The sequence below is a fragment of the Ostrea edulis genome, chromosome 1 (genome assembly GCF_947568905.1).
Source record: "Ostrea edulis chromosome 1, xbOstEdul1.1, whole genome shotgun sequence".
Taxonomy (NCBI): Eukaryota; Metazoa; Mollusca; class Bivalvia; order Ostreida; family Ostreidae; genus Ostrea; species Ostrea edulis.
Window position 1 is genome coordinate 17,761,075 of NC_079164.1, and position 23,813 is coordinate 17,784,887.

General features: G+C 36.6%; 1 protein-coding gene across 1 annotated transcript in view; it reads left to right on the top strand.

Annotated features, from left to right (window-relative positions):
• Positions 1–22,501, top strand: part of LOC125663645 (uncharacterized) — a 53,605-nt gene extending 31,104 nt beyond the window's left edge. The window contains 10 exon segments of the mRNA XM_056142557.1: positions 12,525–12,903; positions 13,666–13,784; positions 14,509–14,709; positions 15,987–16,149; positions 17,119–17,290; positions 17,950–18,090; positions 20,247–20,363; positions 20,460–20,553; positions 20,653–20,903; positions 20,905–22,501. Of these exon segments, the coding sequence (XP_055998532.1) occupies positions 12,525–12,903; positions 13,666–13,784; positions 14,509–14,709; positions 15,987–16,149; positions 17,119–17,290; positions 17,950–18,090; positions 20,247–20,363; positions 20,460–20,553; positions 20,653–20,903; positions 20,905–22,017 (2,750 nt within the window). The 3' untranslated portion in view covers positions 22,018–22,501.
• Positions 22,502–23,813: the final 1,312 nt, after the last annotated feature.

The following is a 23,813-nucleotide window of genomic DNA, read 5'->3' on the forward strand; positions in this document are numbered from 1 at the left end:
AACTGATCAAAAGACAGAAACTGCTTCGTCATGATTTCATGAAAAATCAATGTGGGATGACAATTAGCTTTAAATAAAGAACCATTAATGAAAATGGGAAGGACTGGCTGAGTATTTTGAAAAAGACATTTTGAAGTAACAATTACATCACAGTAGCACTCAGTCTAAAGAACAAAAGCTAACAATTAGGTGTCAGGATCTGTACAACAAACAGGACCATAGTGCCAGCACCTGTCACACAGTGGGTCTGCTGCTGCATGGGATTCCCAGGATTGATAAATGATGTAATGATGAGGCTGTTGTCTGACTAATTGAAGACTGTGTCGGTGATGATGCAGAGTGCTAGTAATCAATAAATAATGGAGATATTGCTTTCTTCAAAGGGGCTTTTTCTAAAGGTAGTGCCTAAATATGCCCATTGAAGTAGGGAAGGGTATATTTATTATGTTGGGTGGTAAAGGCAGGCTGTTACTGTAGCTGGCTTCAAAGACACCAAGAGAGTTTTCTGTCCTCGGCTTTGGTTTCCATGGCAGTTTGTAAGGATGGGGTGGGGGTTGTAGGTATCTTGATACAAATGTTTCACGGAGACTACAAAACGTACTCTGTGTAGATCAGAGATGCTCTATGATGTATCAGATAGGTTTTTATACCCCCTGCAAACAAAGTTATTTTTAGGGGGAGGGGTTATACTCCAGGAATCACCCTGTCTCTTTGTCTGTAGTTACCATTTGTCCAGAGGATATCTTTAACACTAAGGAACAGATTTCATTAAAACTTGATGGATATCTTGTATGAATAATGAAGTTGTACACCTGCTATTTTTGATTGAAATATTCAAGGAAGTTATGGGTAATTTTTCTTCCATTTTGAGGGGGTGTTGACTGTGAGTCAAACTTGTTTTAAGAGGCCACCTTAGGGAAGATATGAAAGTGGCCACTTATGACAGGTGGCCTCTTATTCCAGTTCGCCCTGTAAACAGCCAGTTTGATTTGTTCAGACAAAGTTAAAACTTTACGACTTTTACATTTGGCGAAGCCATTTCAACAATGTGTTAAAAATGACAAACAATAACAGAGTAAAAAATATTTAATATTTGAACACAAATCTGTTTATTAGCTATGACCAATATTTAATTACCCAAGCGAATGTGTTTTCAAAACGATCTGCTATCATCAGCTGATTAACTCGTGTAAAATATCACATGATAAAACCGTGTCGTTGGACAAAATGGCCGTCTATTACAGTGTAATTAACGTGTTGGGTGAGGATTCGAGTGGCCGCGTTACACGTGGCCGTTTATTCCAGTACAAATATATAGGAAAAATCATCGGAGGGAATTGAGAGTGGCCGTTGTTCAGGAGTGGCCGCTGATTTCAAGTGGCTGCTAAGACAAGTTTGGCTGTATATCTTAAAAACCAATGAACAGATTTGATTCAAACTTTGTGTATATATTATTATGTATATAATGAAGTTATGCTCCTTTCATTTTTATTGAGATTCATTAATATTCAAGGAAATTATCGATATTTTCATTACATTGGTGTTGAATTTTCAACTTCATTGAATTAAGAATATTTTAAGATTTTAATTGTCATTAACATGTATTCCTAATTATGCTACATTTATCTGATGATGTCCCTTAAATTCATTGCTCAGATTGTTCAGAAACTTCCTGGACCCACAAGAGTAGGAGGGAGGGAACACTATACAGCCTCCCTGGCACCTTCCCAAAATTTAATATAATTATTTCTGCTGATGTTTTTTGTTTTGTATATATTATTCGATGATTTTTGGATATTTTATTTTGTCAAGTTTTTAATTTTACTTGTATAACAGGGGAGATCACTTTATCATATTCAGGGATTTTTATAGAAGCAACTTGTGCTGTCAGTATTGTCTAGATCTCCCCTTAGCTGTTTTTGTTATCATTATATAGAATGATAATATTTGATAATTGTCATCTAATAAATGACAATATTTCACACAATACCGGTGTTATGTTATGTTGTTGTTCCATCATTATATGGAACTCTGCCAGAGCACCAATATTACATAAAATTATTTCTTTATACAGCCTCTGCCACACACACACCCCTCTAACATCATTTACAACTCTGCCTATATACACCCCCCCCCCCCCCAACATCATTCACAACTCTGCCTATATACACCCCCCCCCCCTTCCAACATCATTCACAACTCTGCCTATATACACACACCCTCCAACATCATTCACAACTCTGCCTATATACCCCCCCCCCCTCCAACATCATTCACAACTCTGCCTACATACCCCCCCCCCCCCCCCCCAACATCATTCACAACTCTGCCTATATACACACCCTCCAACATCATTCACAACTCTGCCTACATACACCCCCCCCTTCCAACATCATTCACAACTCTGCCTATATACACACACCCTCCAACATCATTCACAACTCTGCCTATATACCCCCCCCCCTCCAACATCATTCACAACTCTGCCTACATACCCCCCCCCCCCCCCCCCCCCCCCCCCCCCCCCCCCCCCCCCCAACATCATTCACAACTCTGCCTATATACCGCCCCCCTTAACATCATTCATAATTCTGCCTATATACCCCCCCCCCCCCCCAACATTATTCACAACCCCCCTAACATCATTCACAACTCAGTCTATATACACCCCCCTTAACATCATTCACTATTCAGCCTTTATACACTTCCCCTAACATCATTCGCAACTCTGCCTATATACAACCTCTGCCACACGCTCCCCCAAATATCAATCACTCACAACTCGGCCTACTGCCTGTGCTAGCTAGGATGGGTAATCTTGAAACCCTTTTTGAAAATCTAGGGATCCAAAGTCTTGATCATCCAGAAACTTGTCTTTATGATACGAACGAGTCAATGTGTCTTGATAATCTGTAAAGAATAAGGGATCCAGGGCTCAACACTAAGGCATGACCAACCAACTTGGATTAGTAAAGGCTTGGTCTGGTCTGGTTTATTTTGTGTCGAGGTAGCCTGACTGGTCATGTCAAAATATCACATCTTTGATAATAAAACAGAAGTATATAATTGAAATTTCAAAGATAGCAGTCACAGTAACTCTTACAGTGCTTATCGCATACGGTGTTTCGTTTTTTGTTTTCAATAAATTCGATTGTCTATCCACCCTCTGGTGGCATGTTGAAAGTCATTTTCTTAACGACCACTGCTGTGCAGTATATTTTATTTATAGTTCAAAAAGAAATGAACAAAACTCTAAGAATAATAAGATTTGATTAAATATCGGCTTCCTTTCTGATTGAATATAATGAAATTTATAGATGATAAACTGGTATATTAGTTTTTACATTTTTACCCGTTTCTATAGATCCCCAATGTTGATTTGTCTATACTGATAATCTCGCTTTTCAATTCGGTTTTGCGGACGGAGGCAAAAGCGGAGAGAAAGGAACCATCAAAGAAATAAAAAGGTAGAGCATGTTTTAATGCAGGATTACAATGAAAACAAACGTTATGCTAATTTGTATAATCCAGGATGAATAAAGCTAGGCTATTATCATATGAAGGAAAACAAAAATATGTGCAACAATCAGAATGAACTTGATACACCATAAGTCATTTTCATATGTTCTATCATCTCTCATTTCATTCTCATATTATTCTGATGACAATAGTTTCAGATAATTAATCAATATAGAGTATGTTATTAATGGTACTGAAAGAGAAATGAGAATTGTAAGCAACTGGTCTAGTTCTTTTAAATTAGCTAATTTGAAGATGGCTTTACAACAATCGACCTTTTTGTCTGCAAATTTGCATGAATGGTAAAAATTAGATTTGGAAATTTTATTTTTATCTGAGCTGCTGGTACCCTCAGTCTTTCTTTTGACCAAATTAATTAATGTGTTTACAAACCAATTCAATTTAAAATGATAATGATTTCTTTCTTTTCAAATGTTAGCTCCTGTTTGTGGTAGATCTATCATGTAATCAACATATGCATGGAACTCTGCCCGAGTGGTAATCTGATTCAATGCTTCTGTAATCAGTATCATGAAAATCCTTTGCCAAAGAAAATGTGTTCCTGGCACATCTTTTTTTAATGTTGATCTTTCGTTTATCAGTACATTGCATCTGTGGTAAACTTATGTAAATGAATTCAGCTCATTTAAATACGTGTATTCCATCATGTATACCTAGAAGTCAAATATTCCTCTGAGTTAAGAAAAGGTAGTATTGAATTCTTCTAGATAAGATGAATATGCAGAATAAAGTGAATGTGAGAAAATAAGCATATTATGTTTGAAATCAGATGCACATAAAGCAGGTTAGTTTTATGAAAATGGGCTACAAGATAATGCAGGAGAGAATTAAGTTACATTTTAGTGTACATAACTTCCACACATCAGTTTCCACCAATGTAAATACACTAATGTTGAATTAAGATTGTCCGTGAGTTACATATAGCACCAGTTGTGAAGTTACTACTATTTCTTCATCACACCATGGGTATGTGCCTCGTTTCAGACAGAAGATAGACAACTCCTACAGTTCGAGTTACTTTTTACACAATATGAATATTTGACCAGCTATGAAAGTATTTAATTCTCTCTCTCTCTCTCTCTCTCTCTCTCTCTCTCTCTCTCTCTGTGCATGTGTTTTTCTCTCTCCCCTTCTCTCTTTCTCTATATATATAAAACACAAAATGTATAATATATATATATATATATACTTATCTCAATGATGATAAAATAAACTATAGCATAGGGGAATTACCTTAAGCAATGTTTATCAAATGTTTATTAAAAATCTGAATGCATAATTAGATTTATGAGGCACATTTTTTGAACATAGTTATACAGTAACTTGTTTGTTCATATACATCTCCAAGGGGAGATAATTATAGCAAAATAGTGAAAATACATTAGCAACTTTTAAAAATCTTCTCCAGAACCACTGGGCCAATTTCAACCAAACTTGGCACAAAGCATCCTTGGGTGAAGGGATTCAAGCTCATTCAAATGAAGGGCCATGTCCCTTTCCAAGGGGAGATAATAGCAAAATAGTGAATATACATTGACAACTTTTAAAATTCTTCTTCTCCAAGCTTCCTGGCATAGTGCAGATTCAAGTATGTTAAAATTATGGCCCCTAGGGTAGGATATAGGGCCACAATAGGGGATCAAAGTTTTACATACAAATATATAATAATAATGATAATAAATAAAATTTATATAGTGCCTTATACATGTATAAAACAAATTACTCTAGGGCGCTTTACAAGGGTAGTGGTGAGGAAAGCAACAATTAAAAAAAACCCAACAATTAAATGGAATTAAATGACAGTATATATGACACACAAAATCTTACATCTATAAAATTATTAAAATAAAACATTATTATTAAGATCGATAGTAAGAGGTTTTTTTTTTTGGCAGATCACAAAGCTAAGTAAAATGCTAAGTCAAAAGCTAAAACACTTGGCATAAATGTTCTAGGGGAAAAGTGATAAATACACATATAAACAGAATCACAGATCACACATTAAAAGCAAGAAGAAATAGGCGGGTCTTTAAATTTCTTTTAACAGTCGAGTTTCTTCACATTTCTAAGTCCACATGGCAGACCGTTCCAGAGTGTCACTGCCACCATATACATATGGAAAATCCTTGAAAATCTTCTCAAGAACCATTGGGCGAAAGAATTTCACATTTACATGAAAGCCTCCTAACATAGTGCAGATTCAAGTTTGTAAAAATCATGTCCCCAGAAGTAGATTGGGGCCACGATAGGGATCAAAGTTTTACTTGCGAATATATAAGGAAAATCTTGAAATATGGGCCAATTAAGGTAACTCAGGTGAGCGATGTGGCCCTTGGGCCTCTTGTTGAATTTTAAGTTTTTAACAAGCAATTAGAATGTTTTCTGTGAAAAAATTGACAGACAAAAATTGTATCATTTCTTGTGTAAAATTACCAGAAATAGTAATGGGTGGTAAATATTATAATAGTTTTGTTACATATTCAGAATTTCACTTGAATTGTGACACGTTTGAGGACCCCTAATTATGATATACAGGTATACCTTGAGCCACTTTTCAGCTGTTAAAACTCTTATATTAACATTTTTATACCCAATTATCAAACAAAGTGTAGGGTATGTAAAAATCAACCTGTCTGTCTGTTTTTCATGAATCAACTGTCAGTGCAAATAATGCCTAGGTCAAAACTTTGTTGCAAAGAAACATCAGCTGCTCATACTTCACACTTAGGTTGCACTTGACCCGAGTGTGTGTTGTGACCCTGGTACAAGGTCTTTTAAGGTACATGTAGCTTCATGCATCCTCATGTGACTTATCGATCAATATCAATGATTGAAAGTGGGAAAACTGTAATAATTTCCACTCAATAAAGTTTAATAATTTAATAAATAACCAAAGAAAATGTGTAATTGTTATAACCTTTTATAAAATGTCAGACATACCAAATCATGTTGATAAAAACTTGTTCAAATGACAAATTTTTAATGTCAGCAGTTTAGAAAAACTGCTACTTTATAACTATGTATAAATTGATTGTGAGTATTAGGGAAATCATTGTATAATTGACATGCAGTAGAGGAAATACCAGCATAGGATTTATTGCCCTTTACAACATTTTTTTATTATAAATAATCTATGGAAAATATAACCTTTTTTAATATCAATAGTTTTAAAAATTACTAATTTTTAAAATATTATCCAGTGAATAAAATTGCTCTAAAAGATATAGTTCTATCATGCGCAAAGTTTTATTTGATAAAGATTTTTTGCAGAAAACTATGACATCATATGAGGATTGATCTATATTAAATAACATCAAAGCCAATAGGAGAAAGAGGTTTAAAAATTTGTGTTTGGTTATAACTTTTGTTAAAAGAAACAGTAGATTTCCTCTACTTGAAGATAAAAATGGCTGCCATGACCTGAGGATGTGTCCTGACCCTGGATGAAGGTCATTTAGATAAGGTCAAAGTCACAAGAAAAGATTGTTTGATTGATGGTATCTTTTACAACGTCTCTCTTGAGAATTTTTCACTTTATGGAGACGTCACCAAGACCGGTGAAAGGCTTCAAATTTAGGCCTTTGCTTGGTGCTTACGCTTGGCCATTGAGCAGTGAGGGTTCTTTAGCGTGCCACATCTACTGTGATATGTGACATCCCTTTTTAAGGTCATCTCTGAGGACCCGTGACATTCACACCTAATGCCGAGCATTTGGCGATGGAACTGTCACTACCTGTTTTAACAACTTAGGTCTGTCGAGGCCAGGATTCGAACCTTGGCCTTCTGTATGCAGGGCGAACGCTCTAACCTCTAGACCACCATGGTGGTTTAAAATTCGTGTATAGACTACAACTTTTACAAAAATGTTTTGGGTTTTTTTTGACACAGGAGTGTGTCATGCTTCTGGACTTAAGGTCATTATAGAGCCAAGGTGACTGGAAAAGTATACAATTCTGTTCCTGACCATGCCTTTAAGGCACTCTTGGGAGGCTTTGAATGATAGACCATCATACTTGATACAAAGGTTGTGTTTGTAACTTGGGCTTGCATGTCATGATTGTAGACCATGGCAGTTTCATTGGGAATTATTTTATGGTAGAAACATTACACACTCAAATACTTGACCAAAAGGTTGCTTTTAACTTTTAATGTACTGACCTTCTCTCAAAATCATCGGTAAAAAAAGGTCAAGGTGACAGGTATTGGAATTGCAGTCTTGGATATAAGTGTTTTATGCAGTAATTTTAGATATATGTCATATTTCAGACATGTCTCAGTTTAAATGTGCACCACAGGGAGTGGGGTGGGTGGGTGTATTATTAGATCCACCATGAGAAAGAAATGTTATAATAAGTATTCTGTCTGTAAGAAATTATCATGGCAACTATAGTTCCTGACAGAAAATTGAAAACCAATCTGTACTAGTTACAAGAAACGCAAATCAGACTCAATCTACTGTGTAGTAATGCAATAAATGCTGAATCAGTGTAATGTATTGGTGAACTATGATGATCATTGGACATTATATAGCGTATTTGATTACTAAATTAATTTTGTTTTTCAGTACCGGTATGCCTCTATAATTGAAAGAATCTATGTAATAAAAAGAGATTAGTTTTAATCATGGTAAATTATTAATGTCGACAGAAATATCTTCTAAATTAATCTCTGAAATTAAAGAGTACCCATTATAGCCCTGTTGGTAGATTAAAAATATCCAGACTTGGGGTTAATGAATGTGTCAGGTTAAATGAGCCATGCCGAATAAGCAGTAGCTCTATCATTGTTTAGTTATAGAATTTAGACGGGCCATTCACTGATCTCTGCCTAGCCTTTAACATTCCGGATTTAGATATAGAGGATTAATGGAAATATACCTCGATATATATAAATTCTATAGCATTCAACAAGGTGAAAATATACCTGTTTGAAATTTTAAATTTCTTTAATTGTCGTTTTCGACTATTTACGGTGTGTCAATTATGCGACTGTTTGTTGTCCTGCATGTTATCTTAGAGATTGCAGTTAACAGGGTAACCTAGGGGGTAGACCACCATTACAGAATTCTGCAGCAGACACCTTCAACTAAAAACATACTGATCTACCTTTATAGGTCTAATTGTTATGGAACCTTAACATATTTAAATAAAATCTTTCCGTTTCTAAATATTGATTTAAATAGAATTAGCACAAGAAAACTGTTCCCCCCGATAGCACAGATCAATATGGCTGAGGTTTTTAAATGTCTCTGGCACTTTAAATTGGGCCTTTAGAGTTGTAACGAGCTAAATCTTGTTTCCAATGGTAGTGGCATTGTGTATAGAAACTCGATAGAACTCGGGCCAGCACTACTGTATTGAAAGCCTACTTGGTCACAGATAAAGAAATCCTTTTTATAGAGGGGGACAGAGATTTGGGCCCTCATCTTGCGCCAGTTATGGAGATTTTATGATATCCGTGGAGTAAAATTCTGGTGTACATAGCTAGATAGATATGCTACCTTAGGACCAGTTTGATATAGGGTTGACTGGAAAATTGTGAGAAGTCAGAACATGCAAAATACGGAGATGAAGGGTAAGATTGTTGGTTGATTGGTTGACTATAGATTTACTAGTCATTCTGGTTAAGTTTGGTGTTGTGATTAATTATTGGGTGGTTTTGCAGAAGATCAGAACTGAATGAGTGTTGGCGACATGTTGGGTACTTCAGATTTAACAGTGATAATATCATGACACTATTTAGTGTTTGTATGTGACATTTCTCATGGTCACTCAGAGGTCAAATTATCTAACCTTTGATCTTTGAACCCATCATATGAATTTATAGACATCTTTTATAAATCACTCTTGGTCTCGGATGACACGGATCATTTTATCTTTTTGCTTCTTTTTCTTATCCTGTACTCGGTACAATGTAAATACAATATTGTATGCATTCATTTATTGAGTGATTGTATGATTACTGTGTATCAAATATATGAATTTTCTGTTGTGGATCCAGGGGGAGGAGGAAATAATGCAATCTCTCTTTCAGTTGAAAACTTTTAACCTTTGTTTGGCAGAAAAGTATGTAGTCCACTTTGGGTTAAAATCCTTCTGCATGTACTAATTTAAAATTGTCATTGACCCTGTATCCAAACATTAAAGACCAGCCATACATGAAAATGATTTTGTGAATCAAGAGAGACCATATATTACAATTAAGCTTTCACCATGTTCACTATATTACAGGACCCAACAATTGTAATACCAGTTTATTCAATTAATACAACTTTTGGCAGTATACAGCCCATCAACATAATTAAATGTAACAATAGCTATTATTATAAGGAGTCTAAACAAGAAGGGTGTGTGTGTGTGTGTGTGTGTGAAACCCCTGATCAAGTGTTCCACAGCTCCACACGTCCAGTTTCTTGTAATCAAGAAGATATGTATGGATGATGTTATGCATATTAGCATATTTCTCCTCGTTTCTCGAAGAGATCCAATTAGTGCCCATGTCTTTTGACCTATTGATTGTTTAATTTGCTAGTGTGCCTTCTAGGTAGAAAGGTGTGAAGGAAGCAGCATTATTGTGTAGTAAAATGAGTTGTAGGTATAGCTACCTGACAAAAGTCGGATTACATACTATAGTCTAAACCATATATATATATATACTGTATGAATAAATAAAGTAGGAGAAGGGACGTGTTATGTGTATTTGTTGAATAATTCAAAGAAAACAGTGCAGTATAGTGTGATATAATGGTGGGAAGTCATTTTGTAGCCACTCCCAGTGGATCTTAATCAATGTTACATACTGTCGGGTATTTAATGAGTTGTGCGTTTTCTATCCCTGAGCCTTGGCGAGGGGATAGAAAACACAGGAGATGAATGTATAAATCAAATCAAACCACAAATCAGAGATTATTTTCATCACATGTAACGCCCGCCCCACCCCCATCCCCTGGTTATTCATTTACGTAACTGTTTTGTTGAAAATTTTACTTCCTGACATTTTGTAACAAACTACGCAAAATTGATGTTAGTGATGTCACAAACGGCGTAGGAATACATAGTGTTATAATTAGAATTTATATATGTAATGGGTGATATATCCACTGAATAAATGAGTGTAAACATGTGCTAAATATATTAATTATATACTGTAATTAAATGAATTTGTCTGTGTAAATGCATAATACACATTGATGACAGGTGGACATATTGCTTATGTGAACGTTTCAAGGTCTGAGCCACATTATATTCTCAAGACATGAGGAGTTTAATCTAGTAAGTTATACAGTATGATAAAATACTGTGCATCACTAGGTTACATGCTATGCCTGTATGGAACTATACATCTACATAATGCATATATCTATATATTCAAAGTCACAAGCTGTGACAATCATTTACAACTAAATTGGAATAAAATTACTGTAACATACTGGAGTTCGACTCTATCAACGGATTTCATGGAACTCACCGCCTTACAGTATGATCGGGACACAATTTGATTATGTATTAGTATAGCCATAAAATTAAACATTGACGCCCACCAATGACTTGCGTAATTTTGGGCTGCAACACACCTAATATCCCCAAGATGCATCAACTGACCCAAGTTTGATAGTTCAAGGCACCACGGTGTTCAAGATATGATTAAGATACAATTTGAATATGTTTAGCCATAGAATGCTGAAAGGAGGCCATAGTAACCTTCTTTTGGGTTGCAACACCCAACACCCCCCCCCCCCCCCCACCCCCACCCAAATGCATCAGCTGACCAAGTTTGATGTAGTTTTAGTCTCGCAGAGTGATAGATATCACCCAGAAATGACAAAGCCAACAGATGAACAGACGGACTGGAAAGCCCATCATATAACAATTACTACACCATCATCAGGCCGTACACAAAATAATTTTCCCCTCAAGGCTGTGACCAGTCTGGTGTGCTTATTTGTCATCGGCCTTTGGCCTCTGGTAATAGCACACCACTTTTGTCACAGCCTGAATTGGAAAAAATATTCAGGACGATGGCCTGACAATGAGTATCATAATTGTATTATGTGCCATATATATGTTCAATTGATTCATTCAATCTGCATTGTATTTGGAGATGAAACAGTAAATGATTAAATTCAAACTATGACAACATCCATAATCAATTTGTAAACAGGAAAGTTTTATTTCACTGTAGGTGGATTCAGTTACAAATGCACATCATTGATTAGATTTTGTATTCTTTGTTTTAACTGCCATAGCAAAACTGCATTATTTACTCAGTAAGGTAGTTTCTTCCTGTGTGATCAACATAGAAGTCTCTTTCCTCAGGGTGAATGAATACTCAACAAAGATTGGGTTTTTCTGCTCAATTGGCCCATGCACAACAAAACAAGTTTTAAGCGTGGGGATGATGATTTTAACAATGAATTTTATTAGATCTTAAGCTTTCCCCTTAAAAAATGTTTTAAAAATTAATGATTCATTTATGTGGTTAACAAAGAACTGCAGTGTACCATGTTTTAAAAATCTATTGAGTAATTATTTCATCGGGTTTTGAACGGCTGATGAGATTGTGGGTGTCAATATTTTGTTCGTTTCCTTGACTCCTGTGCGGTGCTGGGGGATATCTATTTTTCTTATTAATGATTTCTGATTTTGCTTTTAAGGTCTGCCAACAATTAATCCTTTCAAATTGGTATTCAACCCTATTCAAAATGCAGATATAAATGTATGGTGGTCGATTCAATGACTTCATATGAGGAATTCATTATTCAAGGTCATTGTCTGGTACCATGATACAGCTGAAACAGTAAAAAAAAAACAAACAAAAAAAACCCCCAAGTTTTAAAAAAAAACATGCATTCAAATGAAATTGTAATGCATAGCTGTGATATTCAAATTTAAAAACAAGTTCAATGCAAAATCACATTCAATTTTGCAGTGCATTTTCTATAAAACTATTCATGTTTTATTTCAATGCTCTATATTCATTTGTAGATGCAACAACAGAAAAGAAAACGGTGGGAGCCTCTGGTAGTGAACCAGTAAAACCTGCTAGTGAACCAGTAAAACCAGATAGCACCGATCCTGGTAAATCCAACCCAGAAAAGATGGAGACTACATCGAATAAACCAGAGGATGCTAACCCAGAGAAAACGAATGGTCAGAGGGTCAAACATGACAGTGGCCTGAACCCCACCAAGACTGATGCAACTAAAGACACTGTTGCCAAGGAAACCAAAGAGGATGCCCCCAAGGAAAAAAGCAAAAATGGGAAAAAGTCGCCTCATGTCCGCCACACCAAACTTCCTGCTTGTAGCCTCCCAGTTAACATGCAGCCAACGTTTTATGTGGGTGGAGGAAACGGCGTATCACTGTAAGTTACCAGCTTTGTATTCGAAGAAAATCGGGGGAGGTTTTTTTTTTTAGATCAAGATAAAACTAGATTTTATAAAATCATTTTCATAAGCCTCTTTATTAGGACACTGGAACATGTGTATGATAGGTAACTGACAATTTCTAAACTGGAATTGCATATTAATAGCATTCATCACGTTGAACACAACAAAAGTTTATTTGATAATAATCAATCTCAAGAAAGAATTAATCACAGACTCTAACGTGAATTGTTTAAATGGTGTCGATCTTGTCAAGTCTTTAAGCTTTAAGATAGTTGCTTTATAAATGAAAAGGTACACCAAACCACAGGAGGTACCTGATTTAAAACCAGTATTAGAACACAGTGGTTAGAATTTCACATATTTTATTTTTAAGTGTCAGGTATAAATTTTTTCATACAATGAAATGACTACAACAGAATATCTACAAAAAAATATTATCTTAAATCCATTCGAGTGTCTTTTTCACAAACATTTTACAAAAATAAATGGTTTATTAGTAGATAAACAAACCCAGAATTCTGATGTCCATAATTCGATAGCTGTGATAATAAAAAATTCAAATCCTCAGATTTTGATTTACAATATTTGAAGTCAGTTTTAAATCCTGCATAATGTCTGTTATCTGTGAAGTGTAAAGATTTTGTTTTCCTTCCTAAGACACCAGTAATTGATCACATTTAGTCAAGTTTTCACAATTCAAGAGAAATGTCAATAAGAAAGACTTACAAATCTTTCAGTGTGGAGGCCCCTTTGCTCAATCTGGGATGGAAGCGAACCAGCGACAAGTATGATGAACGTTTTCGCCTGAAATGGGTGGAATGCAAAACCAGAATTAATTATGGCGCTTTCAAAGAAGGTAAACTTGTGAAAGGAGAGTGATTGAAATAAAGCAAATAGTGCCAGAAAGTTGTAAATTACCGTACGACATGTATGATTCATTTATCTTATAATGAGTAATAGTCTATATTTATGTAAGTCATCTCAGTACCAATAATCTTCTTTTCTTGTCACCTATAAATCTTTTAATTATGTATTGGTGTTTGCATTAATTGTTTTGTGGAATTCAAAAGACACAGTAGAAGCATTAGAACAATGAGAGATATGAAGTATGGCATCACAGTATTGTATGGAGCACACTTTGCTTGATCAACTTTTGTTAGACAGTATGAATGAGTCATACTGTTTGACAAGTAAATTTAACTTTCTTAAACAATACATGCACCTGAGATTTTGTGATATGATGCCAACCTGTAGTGAATTTTGGAGTGTATGGGTCACACAAGGTCATTTGTCAATCAGATAAGTGTAAATGATATACTACACAATATTGTGCGATGTTGTAGGTTGGAGTTAATAAATACAAAAAGATAATTAATTACAAAACTATCGGATAATAGCATCAGGAATACTGAGCTGGTGTTGTAATACACTAAAAAGTCCTTACAAAACTTCAGGTTGCATATGAATTACAAAAAAAGTTGCATCCTTAACATGATACATGTACAAACTTCTGTGTAATACAATGATTTAATCTGTAGTAAATGATATTATATTCCATAAAGTAATTTGGTTTCTTTCAGGAGAACAATTAGTGAACCACATTCCCAATGCAAACCTTTTGACCAATAAATTGGGACTTCTCAACAGTCTTCAAGAATATGAAAGGGTTACCATGAGCACCAAAGGTCGTCCCCCTAGGTTACGGTTCATGGATTTTGTCCCAGAGACCTACCGATTTGATGAGAAGCATGACAGAGAAATGTTCTTGGAACGTTATAAAGGTGAAAGAAAGTGTAACACCTACATAAAGTTAAATGGAGCCCCATGAAAATTTGCAATCTAAGACAGTGTAGTGTGAATATCTTTAACAGATATTTTTAAGCCCCCCCCCCCCCCCACCACCACCAAAAAAGAGGGGGTATATTGTTTTGCAAATGTTAGTCAGTCTGTAGACCAAGTCTTGTCTGCTCAGTATCTAAGGAATCCATTGCTTGACAGTTACCAAACTTGGTTCTGTGGTTGTCCCTTGAGAGTAGATGACCCCTATTGATTTTCAGGTCACAAGTTTAAGGGTCAGTCTGTTTTGTCTGTAGACCAAGTCTTGTCAGCTCAATATCTAAAGAACCCTAAGGCTTTGCTTGACAGTTAACAAACGTGGCACATGGGTTGCCCATAGAGAATAGATGACCCCTATTGATTTTCAGGTCACAAGATCAATGGTCAAACTGAACATAGTAAGATATTGTCCAAAGATCAAGGGTCGAACTGAACATCAGACACTGTCCACTCAATATCTTGAGAATACTTTGCTTGACAGACATCAAATATTTATGGTTCACCGGTTCTACATAAAAAGTAGATGACTATCAATTTTGAGATCTCAAGGTCCTCCTATTTATTTTGAGGTCAAAGGTCAGTGAACAAACTTCTCTGGACAAAAGATATTGTCCACTCAATATCTAAGGAACCCTTTTGTTGACAGTTACTAAACTTGGTACAGTGGTTGCCCCTAGAGAGTAGATGACCCCTATTGTTTTTCAGGTTGCAGAGTCAAGGGTCAAACTGGACATTTAAATATTTGCTGCTCAATGTCTTGATAATGCTTTGCTTGAGAGATATCAAACTTGGTACAATGTTTCTCCCTAAGGAGTAGATGACCTGTAATGATTTTGAGATCACAAGGTCAAGGGTCAAACTGGACATGATATGGTATTATCCGCACAATATCTTGAGAAACATTTTCTTGACAAACATCAAACTTGGTACACTAGTAGCTCTAAAGAGTAGATGGCCCCTCAATGGTTTTCAGATCACAAGGTCAAAGGTCATGATTTGAATGACTGGTTATTTGGAATTGTTTGCTGATTATCTTGAGAGATTAAACTAATATCATGGTTGCCCCTGACTAGTAGATAACCCGTATTTTTCACTATCACTAGACAGTCTTAATGAAAAGTTGATCCTTTTCAATATTGCCACATGGTAGGCATATATGTTTCTAAAACATGTTTGTCAATCATCTGGGCACAAGTTTTGATGGCTGTGTTCGACTTTTCAGACAATGAGATGTGGATCTGTAAGCCTACAGGAATGAATCAGGGTAAGGGGATTTTCATCATTCGAAGTCGGGAGGAGCTAAACAAGCTGATAGAAGAGAGAGATCAGAGACGAGAGCAGCTGGCGAAGTCCTCCAAGTCCATGATGACCCGCATCGTACAAAGGTAAGGCAAAATCACCAAAAATCCTTTGAAATAATCCAAATTGTACACAGCTAACGCAAAATCACTAGAAATCCTTTGAAATAACCCACATTGTACACAGCTAAGGCAAAATCACTAGAAATCCTCTAAAATAATCCAAATTGTACACAGCTAAGGCAAAATCACTAGAACTCCTTTAAAATAACCCACATTGTACACAGTTAAAGGCAAAATCACTAGAAATCCTCTAAAATAATCCAAATTGTACACAGCTAAGGCAAAATCACTAGAACTCCTTTGAAATAACCCACATTGTACACAGCTAAGGCAAAATCACTAGAAATCCTCTAAAATAACCCAAATTGTACACAGCTAAGGCAAAATCACTAGAAATCCTCTAAAATAACCCAAATTGTACACAGCTAAGGCAAAATCACTAGAAATCCTCTAAAATAACCCAAATTGTACACAGCTAAGGCAAAATCTCTAAGAATAACCCACATAGAAGTAAGCCAAAGTCACTAAAAATTCTCTCAAATTGATCCACATGTACAAAGATGAGGCAAAGTCACGAGAAGTTCTCTTAAATTGAACCCCATTGTAAAGAGGTATAGCAAATTTACTGGAAATCCTCTAAAATGCACACACAAAAATTCTTAATGATTGGCACAGCAAAGTGCAGACAAGATTACTCATGTGCTATAGGCTAGGATTTTTCGCGAGGTCTTCATTGTCAATTTGTACACATGAAGAGATTTTGGAAATTATTCATCTTAATCAATACAGCAAGAAAGAATGCAATTTTGTATTTGCACCAAATTATGCACAGAATTAAAGCCTTGCGAGTTTATCTGGATCTACAATTAAGAAAAAACCCTAGATTATAAAGTAAGCTACTATTACAAAACTTCACAATTGTAAATCTCAGTTTGGATTATAGGAGTCATCATTTGCTGTTAATCGTTATATTTTTCTTCATGTATAAAACAGGTACATCACCAATCCCTTACTTCTGGCGGAGAGGAAGTTTGACATCCGTGCATACATGTTAATTGCCAGTACAACCCCTCATTTGGTGCTATATCATAAAGGCTATGTCAGGCTGTGTTGTAATAAATATGATGAGGACTCCAAAGAATTATCTACTCACCTCACTAACCAGGTAAACATTAGACAAGGTCAAGTTGAACAAATTCACAACAGAGCTTTGCGAGATTGAGCATATCCCCTCGCAATGTTTGTCTACAAGATTTTTTTGTGAAGTCCCATAGTGACCTTGGATCTTTGGCTTTTGACCCCAAAATCAATAAGGTTCTTCCTTTCTTGATAACAAAGCTACATGTGAAGTATGAAATCAATGGAGCAAAAAAATGGTACTTTTTATACAAAGCAACTACACACATTTGTGAAAAATTATCAGCACACAATTGTGTACTGGTACTAAAAAATCAACACACTTTAGAGGTGTACTTGGTCTTTTTGAATTATGCACTTGCATTTAGTCAGATTCACCCCTATCAATGTGATCAGGGAGGTTTGATGTTCATGTAGTTAAGTTAGTCAGATTCACCCCTATCAATGTGATCAGGGAGGTTTGATGTTCATGTAGTTAAGTTAGTCAGATTCACCCCTATCAATGTGATCAGGGAGGTTTGATGTTCATGTAGTTAAGTTAGTCAGATTCACCCCTATCGATGTGATCAGGGAGGTTTGATGTTCATGTAGTTAAGTTAGTCAGATTCACCCCTATCAATGTGATCAGGGAGGTTTGATGTTCATGTAGTTAAGAAAATTGTGAGTATTTGTTTCTTCCTTGACTAGTTTGTCCAGAAGAAGGATCCCAACTACAAGGATGTTAAGGAGGATACTGCCTGGAGCATGGACAAGTTTAATCAGTACATCAACGAGAATCTAGCTCCCCACAAGGAAATCGAACAAGACTGGGTCTACAACACGCTCACTGTAAGTAATAGTAAACCGGGTCTACAACACACTCACTGTAAGTAATAGTAAACCGGGTCTACAACACACTCACTGTAAGTAATAGTAAACCGGTTCTACAACACACTCACTGTAAGTAATAGTAAACCGGTTCTACAACACACTAACTGTAAGTAATAGTAAACCGGGTCTACAACACACTGACTGTAAGTAATAGTAAACCGGTTCTACAACATACTCACTGTTAAGTAATAGTAATCCGGGTCTACAACAAACTCACTGTAAGTAATAGTAAACCGGATCTACAATAAGCTTACCACAAGTCTGAGTAGACTAGGTCTTCAACATGCTAATCGTAAGTCGGAGTAAACCGGGCCTGGAGGTTATAAAATGTTCTGAATGCATACTCCGCACTCACACAATCCGTGCTCCGAAGCCATATTCAAAAGTTATACAGAAATTAGAGCGGAATATTGAAAATGAGTATGGTTTAGAATACTGAGTATGAGTTTGAGTACAGAGTACACATTCAAGAAGTTTTATAACCTTTAGGCCAGGTCTACAATACACTAAGGGCTATTCCAGAAATAAATACATGGGGGGGTCGGGAGGCACCTTTTGTATATACCAAGCACCCATAAAAAAAAATAAAAAATTACCCCATGACCCATCAAATTAATAAACTCATTTTACAATGACCCATCTAAAAAAAAAAAAAAAACTAACCAGACCCACCACAAAAATATTTTTAAAAATGAAAACGGTACAAATCTCGCGAGGTTTTCGGGACAAACATTCTAGTCAATGACGCGGTAATGCCTGTGCGACATTGTATCACAGTAGTTCTGAAGAAACGATGTCACATCAACAATGAAAGTCATCTATGGCGGGAATGTTGGAAAGATTGGGAGTCCAAACGATGCTATTATCATGAAATGGGTATGGATATGTTTTTCCACGAATCGTTCGTCTTCTAATGGAGCCCGCGCCCGGACGCCTCTATATCACCATCACACCGACTGATAAATATAACGCATCGGTACCCTCGTATAAATCAACTAAGGTTTGCCTATTTTTATTAGAAAACGGAATACCTATTGGTTTCAAAATATTCCCAAAATCGATGCACTGTAAACTGTAATAATCTACAGAACAGAGTTCGCCGCCATCACATCCAAAGGGACCCTACTAAACGTGCCTCTAATTTGAAGAGTGCCGTTATGGAAAGTTATGCGCTGCAAAGAGCGACAACTCGAATAGTTCTGTTACTTCCGATTTCGAAAGCAGCATTTCGAAAGCACGTTTTCAATTTTTCCTCCGACGTTTTGTAACCAACACGACAAGAGCGACAATAAAAATATTCTGAAAACTCAACACCCACATGGCACAAATTAAAACAATAGAAACTACCCACCACCCATAATAAATATTTTTTTAACAGTCCAACCACGGACCAATTAAAATATGAAAAAATACGACCACCCATACAAAAAAATATCGTTTGCCGCCCGACCCCCCCATTTGATCATTTCTGGAACAGCCCTAACCGTAAGTCAGAGTAGATTGGGTCTACAGCCCGCTAACCCCAAGTCAGAATGGACTGGGTCTACAGCCTGCTAACCGTAAGTCAGAATGGACTGGGTCTACAACCCACTAACAGTAAGTCAGAATGGACTGGGTCTACAACCCACTAACAGTAAGTCAGAATGGACTGGGTCTACAGCCCGCTAACCGTAAGTCAGAATGGACTGGGTCTACAACCCACCAACAGTAAGTCAGAAAGGACTGGGTCTACAGCCCGCTAACCGTAAGTCAGAATGGACTGGGTCTACAACCCACTAACAGTAAGTCAGAATGGACTGGGTCTACAACCCACTAACAGTAAGTCAGAATGGACTGGGTCTACAGCCCGCTAACCGTAAGTCAGAATAGATTCTGTCTCTACACCAGTCTCAACAATCTTGGAGATAATCTCCCAAAGATTTTTAGTTAGCTGTAGGACCTGAGTAAGCATTGAATTAGTATCATAAGTGCTTGTATACAACTTGTCTTGAGAAAATCATGGATAATCATTCACAAAGCAGTACGTAATTTGTATGGTATGTTAATCAATACCACAGACTGTGTTGAACTGGATTATTAATACTCACATTTGGAATAATTCCATTTTTCTTCAGAAACAAATGCAGAAGATTATGATCCACTGCTTCAACAGTGTCAAACACAAACTGCAGTCCAGGGTGGGCTTCTTTGACCTTTTTGGACTGGATTTTATGGTGGACACAGACTTCAAAGTAAGATTATCTGAAAAAACCTGGAACTACAGTTTCTTCTCAGAAATTCTGAAAAAGATATTCAAGTTTAGACATTGTAATATTGGTGATTTTCAGATTTACCTTATCGAGATCAATGTAAACCCTGCTCTCCACATTAACTGCGAGGCTCTGAAAGAGGTGATTCCTGGAGTGGTGGAGGAGACACTTTGTAAGTTAGGGCTCTAAAACTATCATATATTCAATATTGCAGTGTTTGAGGAAATGTTGCTTGTAAATCCAGTGAAACATTACGCTCTTTTGTTTATAGATGTGGCAATTGAATGCTTTGAAAGGACACGCAAAAACCAGCAACTACTGCCGTTAAATTCCCTGAAAAATTTCTCCATACTCTACTGTGGTTCACGGCCATACAACATGCCCACCAGATCCATCCGCAGTGTTTCTCCTACGAAAGAGAACACACACGAAAAGCGTGCCTCCATTCCAAATACTGCTGCTTCAACTGCACCTAGATCTCTGCATCGACTCAGCACATCAAGTACCCCCGTCGTATCCGCCCCCCCCAATAGTTTCCGCTCCCAGGACAGCACATGACGTACTTACAACTGAAAAGTCACTCACTGAAAAATCCAGTGAAAAAGACCCCAAGCAGCCAGCTGTTACCGATGTGCATAGGGTGTCTAACCCAAATGCCAAGTTGTCAGACATGGTGTCATTTTCTTCATCTACTCTACTGGCAGAGGCTGGGAGTTTGTTAGGTCAAACAACAAACGTTCTCGACGAAACAGTTAAACTTAAAATGATTCATGGTGAGGAAAAACAAACAGAAGAAGACAAAAAGCTGAAAAAGGAAGACAGTAACCTAAAAGAGAAGGCAAACTCTGTAGCAAAGAGCTCCGAGGGAGTGGTGTTGAACCTGTCTCCACCTGATAATCAATCAACACAAGCAGAGGAGAACCCAAATAAAACAAACCCAGCTGATTCTCAAGATACAAGTTCCAACACGAAAGCCACCCCTAAACCAAAACCCTTCATTGGCCGGATGTCCATTAATGCCACCAATTCTGTACCAGCTACCTCCTCTACGAAATCTACCACAAAACCTGGTTCTGGTGACACCAATTCTTCAGCAGCAACTTCAAAACCAGCTGAAATCACACCTAAAACAGCAAACCCCTATGTAATAATGACTAGCACAACCACCACAAATCCCATTGCATCTTCTAAGAATGTTTCAAACTTCCCCTTGATTACGAACAATGGAAACACAAGTAAAAGTGCTCGCCATAGTTCAAACTCTCAGTCTCTTCGCTTATCAAAGGACACATTAAGTGGTAAACATTCCGCCACTGGAGGCTTAAGTTCAAATCCTTACAGTCTCACTAACAACTCGATAGGAAAATCTCAAGGTTCAGCAGTGTATCTCAGCACAGCCACCACCAAATCTCTTAATGTGACTGGATCTAATGCATTATCTACTGCAAGTTCCCATACAAGTACGAACAGTGCCAAACTAATGACTGTTCCTTCTGTAACAATATCAGAGAATGGTTCAAAAACTATAGCGACATTGACCCTTACCAGCTCAAGAACCGGATTCATGGGGAGGGGCGAAATAAAATCTGGACTCCGACGTAGCCGGGACCGGGACAAACCGGACAGGGGGAATTGACTACTACGCTACTCCAAGTACAGCTGGGGGTGACACCTAGTGAGAGTCACAACAAGGGAAATAACCTAGTCTGTCTCAACAGTAAATGCATACAAAATATCTGTGATATTATACTAGGTAGTTTGGGGGTCTTATTGACTCTATTTGTGAAACGTCAAATGTACCCACACAGCTTATGTGCAGCACTTGCAATTTTCAATATTATAAATGCAGAATAGGGATACTCAGATACCCTATTCAGATAATCATTAAAGCAGTTCAACCCCTCCCCCTCCAAATATACTGATGTAATTACATGTGCAGGTAATCACATCTCCCTCCTCCCCATAGCAACAGGATGTCCTCCATATTTTCTCTTGCAAAGCAAATGGATATTTAAGTAAACTTAAAATTTTTGAATGAATACAATTCATTTTCATAACCATGGAATGTAAAGGAATATAATTCATTTCACAGAGCAACCATGGACTGTAAAGGAATATAATTTATTTCACATCGCAACCATATGGACTAAAGCTTAATGTAGTACAATTCTGCTGTAACAAAACTAGTATTTCATATCAGAGAATCAAGAATATCAATAGAAAAACCATTGTTATGTTCAGAAAGTCAAAGTTAAGGTGTTTAGGTCACCTGAGTAAACTCGGTGACTTATTGCAATTGGTCAGTGCCCTTCGTCGGTAATCTGTCGTGTGTTAATAATTCAAAATTTTTAACTTCTTGATAACTACTATTCCAATTCTTTTCAAATTTGGTATAAGGCATCTTTGGGACATGGGGAACATAAATTGTAAATTTCAGGACTCCTGGGGCCTTAGGGGCGGTGCAAAATCTGCCAAAAATTTACATATTTTCCAAATTCTTCTTCTCTATAACTGCACATCTGTAAAACTAAATGCATGGTGATGTGAAGCAGGAAGGCCTATACTAAAATTTTAAATTTCATGATCCCAAGGTTCTGACTGGGGGGGGGGGGGGGGGGGGGGGGGGGGGGAGACTTAGTATAGTGTAAATTTGTAAAAGATTTAAATATCTTCTTTAATACTATTGATACTAAATTGAAACTTCATAGATATTTAGAAAGAATAGATAGTCCTTTACCAAAATTGTAATTTCATGATCCCAGGGGTAAGGTTATGGTTCCAGGGTAAAGCCAAATTTATTAGTGATTTGAAAGACTTATTTAAGTTTGCTGATATGGCATAAAAACTAAATGCATATTCAAGAAAAGCAGAAAAGGATGACCAAAATTGTGAATTTTGCATCCCCAGGATTTTGACTCGATCTACAATGGGTCCAAATTAGCCATATCATATTTAAAATGTTAAATATATATATTATATTTTGTTAATGTCTTTCATCAATATAGGCACTTTCAGGTGCATTTAAAGGTTTTTAAGCAACAGGCTGAACATTAGAATTTAGCTTAGATATGCAGAACAGGAATTTTGTTTCTAGATTCCATAGCCCTTGGGGCTAGTGATACTTTTAACTAATACTCAGGTGACCGATAAGGCCTGTGGGCCTCTTGATAATTTGTGTAATTCAATCATTTGCACATTTTATGATAGTGCCCTATGACTTGTTTCATTTTATTGTGCCAAACTGTTAGGGAAGAGTACTTGAAGGCTTACATTCTATGACATGATATTTATAGTTCATATATTTATAATAAGTCTGTGATACCTCTGTGTGATACGCTTTAATTGTTAAAGGATGCTGAATCATTTTTATGAAAACTACATTTAAAGCTGTGTAAAATTTGATAAATTTCTTATTGACCAGGACAGGTTTCA